Consider the following 15,296-nt stretch of genomic DNA (forward strand, 5'->3'; position numbering starts at 1 on the left):
ACTTGGGGAGAGATTCCATGTACGAGTCTCCCCTCCTGACATGCAGACGTCATCCGTGAGGATGAACCTGACCCTATCTGATGGAAGTCTTTTCTGGTGTCGGTGGTCAGATCATACCAGGTTGGAACCCAGCGTTCTGGGCGTGGCTTGCGGATGTTGGGTTTGTCAGCCCAGGCTGGTCCGACTGCCAGAGAGCGGCGTCGTCCTTCCGTGGTGCGGAGGCAGTGACTGGAAGCCTGGGATCCCCCCTGCGTGGCACTGGGTGTGCACCTGTTGGCGATAGACCAAGGGAACGTTAGCATAGCTTGTGAACCTATTGGCCAGTGGTGCCGAAAGGTGTGTGTTTTCCCAGGATCGTGGAAGAATTATTGACTTCTGGGTGTTCTTGCATCATTTTAAGTTCTCTTCTAATTTTGCAAGGTTCTCGTGCATTTTTCCTTCCTGACGTCACTGAAAACTGGTGAAGGTTTGCGGTCTCGTTAATCAGGGCTAAGCCCTACTTTGTGTTATGCCGTTATTGTGACTCTGGATGGAAGGCTAAGACCTGGCGTGCCACTGGGAGGCTGGGAGGAGCCTTAAAGGGGTTTCTTCTTCCTCTTTGAACTCGACATTGCATTCGGGGACCGTGAGGAAAAGAAGAAATGATAGTGAAGGAAGTTACCTGTGGATTCCTAATGAGAATGCAGAGACGGACTCTGCAGTTCTTAAAAATGGCTGCCAGCAGGTTTTAAATAAACAATTCTGGAATAAATCAGATGGTTTTGCAGACCAGTACGTTAATGATTGGTACCAGGCAATTAAAATCTGCCAGAGTGATAGAAAAATTTTTGCTCCTATCACATGAGAGCAGAAGTGGTGTTTCAGCTTTGCTTGGCAGAGTATCTTCCTGCGAAAAATCAGAACGTATGTTCGTAAATTAACATATATCCTGCTTGTACTTTAGTGTCCGTTTCAGAGTAGGAAGGAACGAGCTCTTACCTATATCTGCTTTCTCTGCATTTTTTATTTCCCAGCGTATTCTACCTTTCATCGAAACCACCTGCTCTGCTCGTAACAGAGGTGAAGTAACTTTACAAGTGATCAATTATAAATTTGGAAGAAAGTGTGTTTTGCAAGACCCCACGATGCATTGCAGCTGTACATTTATCACGTAGGTGTGTGTGAGACCCGTTTGTGAATTGGCCCCTTGGAGTAAATGTATTTTGATATAATGGCCATCTGCTCATGGATATCACATTTGCCGGTCTAAAACCTAGTTGGATGTAGATAGACGTGTAATTTGGTAGGATTGTATAGTTTCACCAGGTGGCAATACAATAGCAAAGTTTGGTATTTACTGGAAGCCCGTAACCAGGCAGGGATGAGACCTCTGTTTGATAGTTGTCACTTTTAAATATCCATTTTCCTCATTCACAGCCAACTCTCGATTATGCGCGCTAAGGAGGGAAAAGACCTTGGATAAACAGCAAAGTCTCCCGGACCGATTCTTGTTTATTTGCTCCCCCCCACCGCCGCCGCCCCCCACATCCTGCACCGGCCTTGGGAAGGGCTGCTAATCAAGAGCCCCCTTCTGCTCCCTTCGAGCTCCCACCCCCCTTCCTTCCTCTGGAAGGCGGAGCTGTCAGGGAGACTGCTGAAGGGCAGACGGAGGGGCCTGGAAAACGCGGAAGTTAAAGACCGCACTTCCCGAATAATCCCCTGGTGTGAATTTGGAGTCTGATTGGTAAGTGCACCATCTACCCAACGATGAAGGCCAGTGATGGGTCGGCTCTCAGTGGGACAAACCCTTATTTTGTTCCGGTTGTTCAGAGGTTAGTGACAGCTTGAGAAGCAGGAGACTAAGCAGGGGTGCCTCTTAGGCCCAGCTAGGGGGGACGGTCCCTCCGTGCACGTTTGCTAGTTTGCTTTGCATCCGCAGGACCTGAGGCGGAGGCGGCGGGACCCACAGGCACAGACTCGGGCGCGATGATCACGGCTGCCGTGTCCATGAGCGCTTCCTAGAACCCCTTCCCCCCCCCAAAGACACCAGTAGTTGCCATGAATGCGGTTTGGGGAAACTGAGGCCCTGACAAGTGGGTGAGTGTGTGGGGGCCGCACTGTCCATAGGTGACTGGGCTGGGGCTCCTTCCGAGGTGCCTCATCGGTCTGTCCCTTCCCCACATCTGTCCTCCTGTCGCGGTAATGATGGAGGTCTGTCCACAATGGTGGCCTCATTGGCCTGGGCCCTGTAGAGATGAGCAGCTAGAATGTCACCCGTACCCACTTACCCCGGCCTCCAGGTTCAGGCTGCCTGGGGCACTCATCCTTCAGTCACCCCTGTCCACACCTAGGGTCGCTCCGTGCACCTGCCATGTGTCATAGATGTGGCTCAGGGAGCCTTGTCTTGAAAAGGAGTTTAGCCCATTCCTCCTGCTAGAGACGTGGCAAAACCAAAGGTCTCCTTCCCTGCCCAGTGCTGAAGCCCGATGTTCGGTTGGTCTTTTCAGGCCCCGTGGGGTAGGTGTGGTCTGAGAATTTCCATCTTCAGGACAACCCTGTCCTGTAAGGTCCAGCCTTCTCGTCGTCCTCAGGTCCAAACTCTTACATGAAACTCAGTAGGTTTTAGAGCACTCTGACGGCTCTGACCCTGGGATGTGAGTGGCCTTGGCCTGAGCCCAGATTTGGAAGGCAGGAGCCGTTGGGGGGCCGCCTGGGGGGCTCGAGCATTGCTTTTAAAGGGCAGGTCTGTAGGCGAGGCGGGGAGGGTTGGAGCCCAGCCCTGACCCTGGGGGAGCCTCAGGCAGGCCCACTCATCAGCTGCCCAGCAGTTAGATGGAGAGGATTGGAAGATCAGGGGTCAAGTGCTGGTGGGTGCTGGCCGTTGGTGGGCATGCAGGGGGTGATGCCCTGGTAATTGTTACTGTGTCTATTGTTACCGTTAGTGCTGGGGCCTTGGAGCCCACTCAGCTCTTGGAATGGAGGGCAGAAGGGTAAAGGAGGCTGGCTGATGGCTCACAGAATCACTCTGGAACATTCCATGGGCTCCCTCACACCTTCGTCTTTGTGGCCATTGAATCCCTCGCCCCTGTTACGCTATGGCCATCCCGTCGTCTGTGTTCTCAGGTGACCATGAGCGCCCCTACCTGTGGTTTGACTGGAGGGCCACTAGAATGCAGATTACCTGCTCAAGGGGACGTGTTCTCTCCACAAGCTAATTTTACTGTCCTATCCTAGGGCGGAGCAGGAAAACACCTCTGGGGTCCGCAGGGTGTCACGATGCTGGCACAGGGCAGGCGGCCCCCAGCTGCCCCTCTGGGTCCACGCTTCCTCGGGCTCCACATACGTTAGCGTTGGAAAGTTAACTCCTTCAGGGAATAGGTCAACGGGCTAGAGCAACGGAAGAAGAGTGTGATAGCAGGGAATATCAACTTATCAGGACTGGGATGCTGGACGAGCCAGTGGTGGAGTGTCACCTTAACATTCTAGAACGGGACAGAGAGCATGCGGGCCGAAGGCTGAGGTCCTGCAGCGTGATGACCGCCGAGCTAGGGGGCTGAGGGCCGCTGGGGAGGCCCGCCGCCTAGGCCCCTCCTTGGGACCTGCAGCCCCCTCCAGGAGAAGGTGGGACAGGGAACACGTGGGGGGGGGGTGTGTGGAAGATGGTCCTGGCCACTGGCATCGATACCACCTGCACCCCTCACGTGCCTGCCCCCTGCTACTTGTTAAAAATTTTTGAAAAGTAACAATTAACAAAGGCCTTTGCACATTTCTGCCCCCAGGCTGGGCCCTGCCCTTCCTGGAACCCCTGGTCCCGGGGTCTGGCTCCCGGCTGCCAGGTGCTCACGGAAGGTTTGCTGCTGCTGTTTCATTCCAGGAACAGAGAGGGATGGCTAATCCTTGTTTGTTGAGGTGAAAACACAGAAGAAGGTTTTGAAGGTAGAGATATTTATCAAGAGCCACGTCACTCAACATAACCCAACATAAAAAAACCCACCATTAACATTCTTTGAAAAGCAGTTTTCCCTTGTACTGTGTATACAGTTTTGTCCTTTGCTGTTTGCACTTAATGACTCTCCATGTCATTAAAGACACTTAAAAAATTTTTTTTAAATGTTTATTTTTGAGAGAGAGAGAGAGAGAGAGAGACTGAGAGAGACAGAGCGTGAGCGGGGGAGGGGCAGAGAGAGAGGGAGACACAGAATCCGAAGCAGGCTCCGGGCTCTGAGCTGTCAGCAGGGAGCCTGATGCGGGGCTCGAACCCACGAACCACGAGATCATGACCTGAGCTGAAGTCGGATGCTTAACTGACCGAGCCACCTGGTGCCCCTTTATTTTTTTAAAAAATTTTTTAACATTTATTTACTTTTGAGAGATAGAGACAGAGCATGAGCAGGGGAGGGGCAGAGGGAGAGAGGGACACACAGAATCTGAAGCAGGCTCCAGGCTCTGAGCTGTCAGTACAGAGCCTGATGCAGGGATCGGACCCACGAACCATGAGCTCATGACCTGAGCTGAAGTCGGACGCTTAACCGACTGAGCCACCCAGGGGCCCCAAGACACTTTTTAATGTTTGAATAATTGTGCATCGTGGGGATCAACTACAAATCACTTAATTGCCTTTTATTGTTGGAGATTCAGAGCGTGGCGGATTGTGTATGGAATAATATATAAAGGACATCTTTGTGCAGAAAGCCTTTTCTGTGTTTCGTATCGTGTTCGTGGCTGTCCGTCCCCAGGTACAATTACGCGGCCTAAGGGTGTCAGCATTTCAGACATCTGACTTCTTTGGCTGCGACTCTGTCGGTCACACCCCACGACGGGCACAGAAGAGGTGCTCTGATACTCCCTACGGAATACTTGGGGTCGGTCCCGCTCACAGCAGTTACTGGACGTGCTCGCTGGCACTGGGACGCTGACGAAGGAGAGCAGCTTCGTTCTGAGGTGGCCGGGTGTCAGGTGACCCAGATTTGAATGCCGCGTTGTTTCTTCCCCGCGTGACCTTGCGGGAGTTGGTCAGCTTCTCAGAGACTCGGTTTCCCCATCTGCAAAGCAGGCAGCTCAGTGATGCTGCCTTGAGGGCTCGTGGGGTGCGGCGAGGTGATAGTGTGGACACGCCCCTCCCGGCGGGGCCCGCGGGCTGAAAGTTGAGGTTTCACTAAGAGGACAGGCGAGTAAACATCTCTCAGTTCTTCGGGGAACAGTGGGTTCTGGCAGGGATTAAGAGGGGCGTCACGACGGAGGCGACATCTGAGCCTCCCCGTGAGGATAAGTGTTCACGAGGTCCGGGGAGGCACTGTCTGGGCCCGGTCCCACCCAGGGCTGGACGCGTGGCAGGAGGAGGGGCCCACGTGGGGATTTGTACCCACCCCGCCCCCGTGTAGGACATGACTTTAATGGAGGTTTTAACTCCGGGATGGCCAGGGCGGGGTCCCCGGGCTGCGGGACGAAGCGGGTGGCCTGGCTGGAAGGCTGCTGCAGCGGCAGGTGGTTGGCCTGGGGTCCGGATTGCTGAGCTCAGGGGGCAGCGCGGGATGCCGGCCTTGAGAACAGGGACAACGGCTGTGTCTCCGGAGTGGGTGACTTGTTTTGTTTGGGGTGGTTCAGTAACAGGTGATTTAGGGGGGTCCTAATTCGGGGGTGAGCGCGCTGTTACTTGGGGAGGGGGCAGGAGGAACGTTTTGTTTGCACATAATTGACTTGGGAGTGTCTGGAACACTCACACCGTGACAAATTCATGCGGCAGCAATTCGAGCTCCTTCTGTGTACCAGACACAGCTCACTCTGCAGACGTGCAAGCCCAGCCTTCACGTACCGTCCCTGTCAGGGCCTGTGGCCAGCGGGTCTGTCCGGGGGGCGGGGGGCATCGATTGGGTGGTCCTAGACCTGTGCGCTGGGGGGACTCACGGAACAGGTGGGATCCCCTGAAAGAGACCGCCGTCCAGTTGGCAGGACCGACGGGAGGGGGCGGCTGGAGGCAGCCGGTGCCCTGGTCCGGGGACAGCAGGGTCAGCGTGTGCCGTCCCCAGGGCTGTGGCTGGGGCAGGAGGGACCTTGAAGCTGCCCCCCCACAGGGATGCTGGGAAGGTGGGCATGCTGAGCCCGGGGCAGGGAGAGCGGGTAGGATCCCGGGTTTCCCCTTAGTGCATGCTGGGGCTCCCTTCCCGTGAGCTCCAGGAGGGTGGGCACATTAGGGATCCCCCCTCCCCAACACCCGCTTCCTGGAGAACAGCGGACGTGGGTATCCCAGCCGAGGGAAGGGCTCATTCAGAAATGATACCTTGGGAGGGTTTCCTTGTGGAAGAGGCTGGCGTTTGTTCTGTGTGGTTCTACCTGACAATTGCTGCTTGGGGGCATGTGGAGTTGTCAGTGAAACTCATTTGAGCTCAACCCAGGAACTTCCCAGTGTAGGCTGGACTGCCCCAGGAGGAGGACGGCCTGGGATGGAGTGTGGACCCCGGATACTGCACGCCGTCGGGGGGTGGGGGTGCCCGGGGGAGGGGATGAAACCTGTGCCCGAGGGAGCAGGCAGGTGCCAGCCTCCTTGTGTCTATACCATTCCAGACCCAGAATGGGTCTGCTGTGGGGACCAGGGGTGCTGAATGAACCGTAGCGGTGTTATGGGGCATCTCCCATTTCTGGGTTTGCAGACCTGGGACGGAAGTCATTTATTTATTCAGGACATGTTGCTGGGTGCCAGCCCGGGGGTAGGCAGGGGGTGGCTTTGCTTCCGTCCAGGGATGGAGACAGACCAGCTGACCGGTGATCCAGGGAGCAGACCCACGGTGATGGGCCTCCCAGGCCGAGCCAAACTGGTTCAGATGAAACCTTTCCTTGCAATTAGTTTTATTTATTTATTTAAAAAATCTTTTTTACGTTTATTTTAGTTTTGAGAGACAGAGAGAGACAGGTCGTGAGTGGGGGAGGGACAGAGAGAGAGGGAGACACAGAATCCGAAGCAGCTCCAGGCTCTGAGCCGTCAGTCAGCACAGAGCCCGAGGCGGGGCTCGAACTCACGAACTGTGAGACCAGGACCCGAGCCGAGGTTGCACGCTCAACCGACTGAGCCACCCAGCCGCCCCGAAATTAGTTTTCATTAGTTGCTAGGGCGTGAATCCTAGCTTCCTCAAAGAGGACAGACCAGGTCCACGAGGCAGCTGCCTGCCACGGCCCCTGGTGCGTGCAGCCGCCTACGGGGGTGCCCCTGGGGCTGCTTCGGGACAGCTTAGAGTCAGGCCAGCACCTGCGGGACTTGGGGCCCGCATCTTCAAATGGACTCTGCCCCGCCCGGACTGCTTCGTGGTCTTAGACGTCCCCATCAGAACCCGCAGGGGTGGACCTTGGGGCCCAGGTGACGAGGCTTCATAAACTAGGACCCTTGGCCGGGGGTTGGAGCTTCAACCCTTCAGAGCCCTGGATGGTCCTCAACCCTTAATAATTATACAGCAAATGAAGGCGATGTCCAACTTGGAAATCTTGGGGGTTGGGGGAGGGGTTGTTGTTGTTTCAGTTTTATGAGGTTTATGTTTCACAGGAGGGCGGTGTAGGATTGTCTGGAGCGCCGTGCAGAGGCCCGTGCCTGTAATAAACCTCAGCCCCTGCCCTGCTGCTCATTTTCCCTGCTGGCCGCACAGCATTAACGAAGCCATAGCGCCCGGGTCTGTTAGCGGACCGCTCTTCGCGTGAACTTCAGCTGTGAGACACGTGAACGCTTAGGCCCAGGTTGCTCGATGCCAGCCCCCCGGTGCGGGATGGCCCACGGTGTCTGGTGCGTGCAGGGATTCTGCAGGGTCCACGTGACCAATTCCGCCGTGTTCCCCGTGCCTGTGTGTGCACATGCCCAGAAGTGCGCGTGGCTGCCCCAACCCGAAGCCCTCTGTCTGCAGGTGCTGACACTGTCCTGTCACTTGCTGCCACCCCCCCGCCCCGCGTCCGCCCTTCGGGCAGCCGAGATGTTCTCGGTCTCTCCTATCAACCGTCCCTGCAAACGCGTGTGCTCAATGCCACGTTCCCTGAGGATCGGGCTCTGATAAGGTGATAAAGAGCGATCAGATTTAATGAGACACCCCTCTCGCATCATAGCGGCGCATTTTACTAGGGGCCTCCTGGAAAATGTCTTAAGCCCAAATTTCCCGAGGTGGGCGGAGCACTCATTCAGCTAGTTGTTTCCTAAAAAAATAAAATAAAATAAAAAAATAATAATAATAAAAAGCAAATAAATGTATTTTGGCCAAATGAGAGGCGGTACATAGAGTTCGCTCCCCTTGAGAACTAACGAGATGGGTCACATGTTAAAGATCTAAAATGTCCCGCAGTAAAAAAAATCAGGTTTCATCTAATGATTTATGTGCCCTCCAACCTTCTCATTCACGTGACAGCTGTCCGCATCCCATAGTTTCCTCTGGGAAATGACGTCATCAGCCCAAGGAGTCACTCTGTTGTAGCATTTCCACTGGCTTTGTTAACATGTAAAGAAAATGTTTCTATTGCGGTAAAAGGTTCCTAGCGTAAAAGTGAACGTTTTAATCCATTTTTAAGTGGACGCTTCAGTGGCACTAAGTGCATTCACACTTGTCAGGCAACCACATCCCCACCATCCGTCTCCGGAACTTTCTGTCTTCCCAAAAGCCGAAACTCGGCTCCCCGCGAAACGCTAACTCCCCGGCCCCCCTCCCCCCTTGTGCCCCTGGAAACCACCTTCTACCCTCTGTCTCTGTGAATTTGACTACTTGTTATAGGTGCTTCATATCAGTGGAATCAGACAGTACACGCCCTTTTGTGTCTGGCTGATCTCCCTTCACCATGACGTCCTCCAGGTTCGTCCGCGCGATGGCGGGTATCAGAATTTCCTTCCTCTTTAAGACCGCATAATATTCCAGTGTGCATATGCACACACTGTGTTCCTCCATTCGTCTGTCACCAGATATGTGGGTCGTCTCCGCCTTAGACTCCTGTGGGCGATGCTGCTTGGCACACTCTCTGGGGTCCCCCTGCGGGTGACGCCGGCTTTGTCCAGGCAGGGGGCTGGTGGTGCGACGTGTGGTTCTTTGTAGTGAGGCCGAGAGTATTTTCATCGCTTGCCGCGGAGGAGGCTTTTTATTTATGGAAACCATATGATCCTGTCTGTGGAATATGTTGCCCTCAAAGCCGACAGCCGGGTCCCACCCGGTGGGAAGGCGTAACAGACCCGCACATCACTTAGGAAAGCAAGAGCCTCTGGGAGGAGGGGGCCAGGCTCCCCTTGTGGCCCCCGCTGTGACGGCCAAACTGACGTCTCGAAGAAGGGGGCGGCTGCTGGCCCTTTAGTAGAGGCCCCTTCGGCGCAGATGTATTCACTCGGGAGGGGGGACGTCGTCCTGGGTGAAACCCGGGTTCCGCCGCGGAGCCGTAGGCGGCTGCTTCCGTAAAGCGTGGCCTGGGAGCTTGGCTGAGAAACTTCTCTTTAAAGACCATCTAACTGCTGGGGAGGCCGCGTCCTTGAAGATGATTGATTTCCCCTCACCGTGTTTCATTTTTCTCTCCTAGCTTATGTTCCCGAGGAAGAACTAAAGGCAGCAGAGATAGATGAAGAAGCCGTGGAGGAGGATGGGCTGTCCCTGGACGTCCAGGACGGCGAGTACGTGTGCAACGAGGAAGCGGAGATCAAAGAAGCCCAGAGCTACCAGAACTCCCCGGTCAGCACCGCGACGAATCAGGACGCGGGCTACGGGTCCCCTTTCAGTGAGAACAGCGACCAGCTGGTCCATTTCAAGAGCTCTTCCTCCAGAGAGGGCAAAGAGGATCCGCAGGGCCCGGACGGCGTCTCCTACCCCCAGGACAGCTTGGCACAGATCAAGGCTGTGTATGCCAACCTGTTCTCCGAGTCCTGCTGGTCCAGCCTCGCCTTGGACTTGAAGAAGTCCGGTTCGACCACCAGCAGCAACGATGTGGGCCCGAAGGAGAGCTCCACGCCCGCGCCCACGCCCCCCACCAGCACGGCGGGGCCCACGGGCACCACCGCGAGCACCCCCAGCTCGGGCTCGGGCTCGGGCTCGGGCTCGGGCACCGGAGGCAGCGGCGGCTCGGGCTACGACTGGCACCAGGCCGCGCTGGCCAAGACGCTGCAGCAGACGTCCTCCTACGGGCTGCTCCCCGAGCCCAGCCTCTTCAGCACCGTGCAGCTCTACAGGCAGAACAACAAGCTCTACGGGTCCGTGTTCACGGGCGCCAGCAAGTTCCGCTGCCGGGACTGCAGCGCCGCCTACGACACGCTGGTGGAGCTGACGGTGCACATGAACGAGACGGGGCACTACCGCGACGACAACCGGGACAAGGACTCCGAGAAGACCAAGCGGTGGTCCAAGCCCAGGAAGCGCTCGCTGATGGAGATGGAAGGCAAGGAGGACGCGCAGAAGGTGCTCAAGTGCATGTACTGCGGCCACTCCTTCGAGTCGCTGCAGGACCTGAGCGTCCACATGATCAAGACCAAGCATTACCAGAAAGTGCCTCTGAAGGAGCCAGTACCAGCCATCGCCAAACTGGTCCCTTCCACCAAGAAGCGCGCTCTGCAGGACCTGGCGTCGCCGTGCTCTCCCGAGCCGGCGGGGCTGGCCGCCGACGCGGCGCTGGGCGAGTCGGCCAAGGACCAGAAGGCCGCCAACCCCTACGTGACGCCCAACAACCGCTACGGCTACCAGAACGGCGCCAGCTACACCTGGCAGTTCGAGGCCCGCAAGGCGCAGATCCTCAAGTGCATGGAGTGCGGCAGCTCCCACGACACCCTGCAGCAGCTCACTGCCCACATGATGGTCACCGGCCACTTCCTCAAGGTGACCACCTCGGCCTCCAAGAAGGGGAAGCAGCTGGCGCTGGACCCCGTGGTGGAAGAGAAGATCCAGTCCATCCCTTTGCCGCCCACCACGCACACCCGGCTGCCCGCCTCCCACGTCAAGAAGCAGCCCGACTCTCCCGCGGCGTCCTCGCCCGCCGAGGAGAAGAAGGAGCCCGAGCGGGAGAAGGCGCCGGCGGCCGGCGAGGCGGAGAAGAAGGTCAAGGAGGAGAGCCAGGACGCGGCCGAGAAGTTCGAGCCCACCGCCCTGTATCGGTACCTGCGCGAGGAGGACCTGGACGACAGCCCCAAGGGCGGGGTGGACATCCTCAAGTCCCTGGAGAACACGGTGTCCACGGCCATCAGCAAAGCCCAGAACGGCGCACCCTCGTGGGGCGGCTACCCCAGCATCCACGCGGCCTACCAGCTGCCCGGCACCGTGAAGCCGCTGCCGGCCGTGCAGAGCGTGCAGATGCAGCCGTCCTACGCGGGGGGCGTGAAGTCGCTGTCGTCGGAGCACAGCGCGCTCCTGCACTCCCCGGGGAGCCTCACGCCCCCGCCGCACAAGAGCAACGTGTCGGCCATGGAGGAGCTGGTGGAGAAGGTCACCGGCAAGGTCAGCGTGAAGAAGGAGGAGAGGCCCGCCGACCGGGAGAAGGGCTCCCCGGCCAAGGCCGTGTCCCCCGTGGCCAAAGAGAACAAGGACTTCCCTCGAGCGGAGGAGAGCGGCGGCAAAGTCCAGCAGAAGAAGGGCCCCGAGGCGGAGGCGGGGAAGGCCAAAAAGGAGGGCGTGCTGGACGCGCACACCCCAAACGGCACCGAGCCGCTCAGGGCCAAAGTCACCAACGGCTGTAATAACCTGGGGATCATCACGGACCACTCGCCCGAGCCCTCCTTCATCAACCCGCTGAGCGCGCTGCAGTCCATCATGAACACGCACCTGGGCAAGGTGTCCAAGCCCGCGAGCCCCTCGCTGGACCCGCTGGCCATGCTGTACAAGATCAGCAACAGCATGCTGGACAAGCCGGTCTACCCCGCCACCCCCGCCAAGCAGGCCGACGCCATCGACCGCTACTACTACGAGAACAGCGACCAGCCCATCGACCTGACCAAGTCCAAGAGCAAGCCCCTGGTCTCCGGCGCGGCCGACTCCGTGGCGTCGCCTCTCCGGGAGAGCGCCCTCATGGACATCTCGGACATGGTGAAAAACCTCACGGGCCGGCTCACCCCCAAGTCCTCCACCCCCTCCACCGTGTCGGAGAAGTCGGACGCCGACGGCAGCAGCTTCGAGGAAGCGCTGGACGAGCTGTCGCCCGTGCACAAGAGGAAGGGGCGGCAGTCCAACTGGAACCCCCAGCACCTGCTCATCCTGCAGGCTCAGTTTGCCTCGAGCCTGCGGGAGACGCCGGAAGGGAAGTACATCATGGCGGACCTGGGCCCCCAGGAGCGGGTGCACATCTCCAAGTTCACCGGGCTGTCCATGACCACCATCAGCCACTGGCTGGCCAACGTGAAGTACCAGCTGAGGAGGACAGGGGGTACCAAGTTCCTGAAGAACCTGGACACAGGACACCCTGTTTTCTTTTGCAACGATTGTGCCTCTCAGTTCAGAACTGCTTCTACGTACATAAATCACCTAGAAACACACTTAGGCTTCAGCTTGAAGGATCTCTCCAAGCTGCCACTAAATCAGATTCAAGAACAGCAGAACGTTTCGAAAGTCCTGGCCAACAAGGCTTTGGGCCCGGTAGGGGCCGCCGAGGACGATCTGGGCTCCACATTCCAATGCAAGCTTTGCAACCGGACTTTTGCGAGCAAGCACGCAGTCAAACTGCACCTTAGTAAGACCCACGGCAAGTCCCCGGAGGACCACCTGATCTATGTGACAGAGTTGGAAAAACAGTAGCGTCCAGGTATGCAAGGGACGGAGGCACATTGCACTAAATGTCGTCTTTGTACTGCACTAGGCCCGGCTGAGCCTCCGAAATCAGCCCTTCCCTTTGTTGCCGAGCCGGCTGTCTGGACCTTGGTTTTTCTTACACATATTTTGTAGTTATATTTATATGCTCTTTGTCCGATTGTGCATGTTATTTTTCTTTTTCCGTGAGTCAAAGTCTGACCTTTATTTTCAACATCTGTTCTTGATGTTAAGCTATCTTTTGTAGGAAATAGTGGGGCACACTACTCAGAGACATTTATTTAGCAGGCAAGAAAGACACAAATAACAATGACAAAAAGACATCCTAAAATTACGAAGTTGCCATGACAATAAAGGTCATAGAACCTAGTAGTGTCAAGTTTAACCCTTTGAGGACTGCAATTGCATTTCTGTGCCTTTCACTCAAAAAAAGAAAAAAAAAAAAAGAAAAGAAAGAAAAAAAAAGGAAAGAAAAAAAAGGCTTCAAGGCATTTCATTCAGATCAAAAGCTGTGTCAGACACAAAACTTATTTAATAATTAAAAAATGAGCTTTTATATGCAGAACTGGTTTGTGAAGGAAACATGCATGCAGCTGTTGGAAGATAGAAAGGTGTCTAGGACTCATGGGGTTAGGAAGCCACAGCTTTACACATTTAGAACAAAACAAACCAAACCACACAAAAAAAACCCACCGCCACCACCACCCCAAACATCCCGAGTTGCCACTCTGCCCAAACCCTCTGGATGCTGAAAAAAAAAAAAAAAATGCCACTTTTGGCAAAAAAGTATGCAAGCTATTATTTAAAAAATGTGTAAAAATGCTATTTCTTTTTTCCTGTAAAATACTGCGGTTTATAGTTATTTACAAATGTAAGCTTTGGTATAAGCTGACCTTTCTATAGCGTGCTGCATTGGTAAATGAAAAAAAAACATGGGGCAAACGGAGTCCTTTCCTTGTAAATTGCCAGCATCCGCTTAAAAACCCCTGTATGTTACATTATCGTACCATTTTAATCTATTCCACTTTCTTTGTACCTTCTGGCTGTATGCTTTCTCTTTTAACTTTTTATATTGTCATTTTATATTAAATTTCTGTGTATATAATGTAAAACCACGATTTTTGAATAAAATTTAGTTCCTGCAGCTTGATTTAAATAGAGCAATTTTACCGGCACCTGCATCTTTCCAGATGCATGTATATCAGACAAAAAATAAATAAATGAAAACAAAGCAACCAGTGCACTATTAATTATACATTTTGATGTTCTATCATTAATATTGTACAGTCCATTTTGGTTCACACAATTAAATCCACTGTTTTCTCAAATGTAAAATAAAACCCACATGCAGTTCTTGATTTACATAGATTGTCATGTCGTCATTACATTGCCTTTGAGATGTTATTTTAGCAACAAGAGGTATATAGCTTCTGCAGTCAACCAACAGAAATTCTATTCAGAGTCATCACTTCGTGATTTGTGTGGTGACACGCTTCATGCGGATGATAAGTGTTGCGGTGTTGTTTTTTTTTTTTTTAAATGATAATTAAAATTTTTAACGCTACCGGGTGCCACGGGTTGCTGAGTTCAGCCACTGAGTGGTGACTGTTTTGTACATACGTGGACTGAGCTGCTTCATGCAGAGGATCCTCACGGACTATTGAAAAATGTTTACGGTTATCCTTAGTGTGAGTCCAGGGACTTGGGGCCCGGGGGGTGGGGGGTGGAAGGGCCGGTCTTGCTGTAGCAGCAACGACCCTGGGGGGCCTCGGAACTAGTTTCGTGTTGCTCCAAAGAGGAAAGCCTGGTTTCTGCACTTTTGGAAATGCAGTTTTTATTTATTTATTTATTTATTTATTTATTTATTTATTTATTTTTTATTTTTTTTTAAATTTTTTTTTTTTCAACGTTTATTTATTTTTGGGACAGAGAGAGACAGAGCATGAACGGGGGAGGGGCAGAGAGAGAGGGAAACACAGAATCGGAAACAGGCTCCAGGCTCTGAGCCATCAGCCCAGAGCCTGACGCGGGGCTCGAACTCACGGACCGCGAGATCGTGACCTGGCTGAAGTCGGACGCTTAACCGACTGCGCCACCCAGGCGCCCCGGAAATGCAGTTTTTAGAAGCTGAGCTGCTCGGGGCTCCAGCGTTTGGGGCCCGTGTTGTTCTGCAGGTTCCCCCGGAGCACCGAGGGGCTCCACCGGGGAGACCGCCAGGCCCACCCCCCAGCCGTCTCTCTGGGGCTCACTGCTTCCGCCTGCAGTGGGACGTCACAGGTCCAGGCCCCCAGCCTCTCTTCTCGCCGGAAGTACTCACGGAGGTGAGCAGGGAGACGGCTTCTACTACCTTTTGCTTAACTTTTCATGAAAATTACGTCCCGAGAAAGGGTAGGAGGCCGGGCTCTGTTCAGAGGCAGCCGGAGGGGAGGCCGGGGTTTCCGCTGAGAGGAGGCGGGGGCCGGTCAGGGCGCCATGTTTGCGTGGTCTCGGTGCCAAGGCCCAGAGCACCAGGGAGGCTTGCTACATTTTTTTCTGCCTGTTTTCATTGGTGAATAGCTCTGTCCTTTAGGAGCTGCAGCCATTTAGACATTTCAG

At 54.8% G+C, this 15,296-nt stretch overlaps 1 protein-coding gene across 1 annotated transcript in view; it reads left to right on the forward strand.

Moving 5' to 3' along the window:
• The window catches only part of TSHZ1 (teashirt zinc finger homeobox 1), a 75,494-nt gene extending 61,431 nt beyond the window's left edge, over window positions 1-14,063 (forward strand). Inside the window, exon 2 of the mRNA XM_043559096.1 lies at window positions 9,502-14,063. Within this exon, the coding sequence (XP_043415031.1) occupies window positions 9,502-12,689 (3,188 nt within the window). The 3' untranslated portion in view covers window positions 12,690-14,063. The remainder of the gene's footprint in view (window positions 1-9,501) is intronic.
• The last annotated feature ends 1,233 nt before the right edge of the window (window positions 14,064-15,296 follow it).

Source organism: Prionailurus bengalensis, chromosome D3, assembly GCF_016509475.1.
Source record: "Prionailurus bengalensis isolate Pbe53 chromosome D3, Fcat_Pben_1.1_paternal_pri, whole genome shotgun sequence".
Lineage (NCBI taxonomy): Eukaryota > Metazoa > Chordata > Mammalia > Carnivora > Felidae > Prionailurus > Prionailurus bengalensis.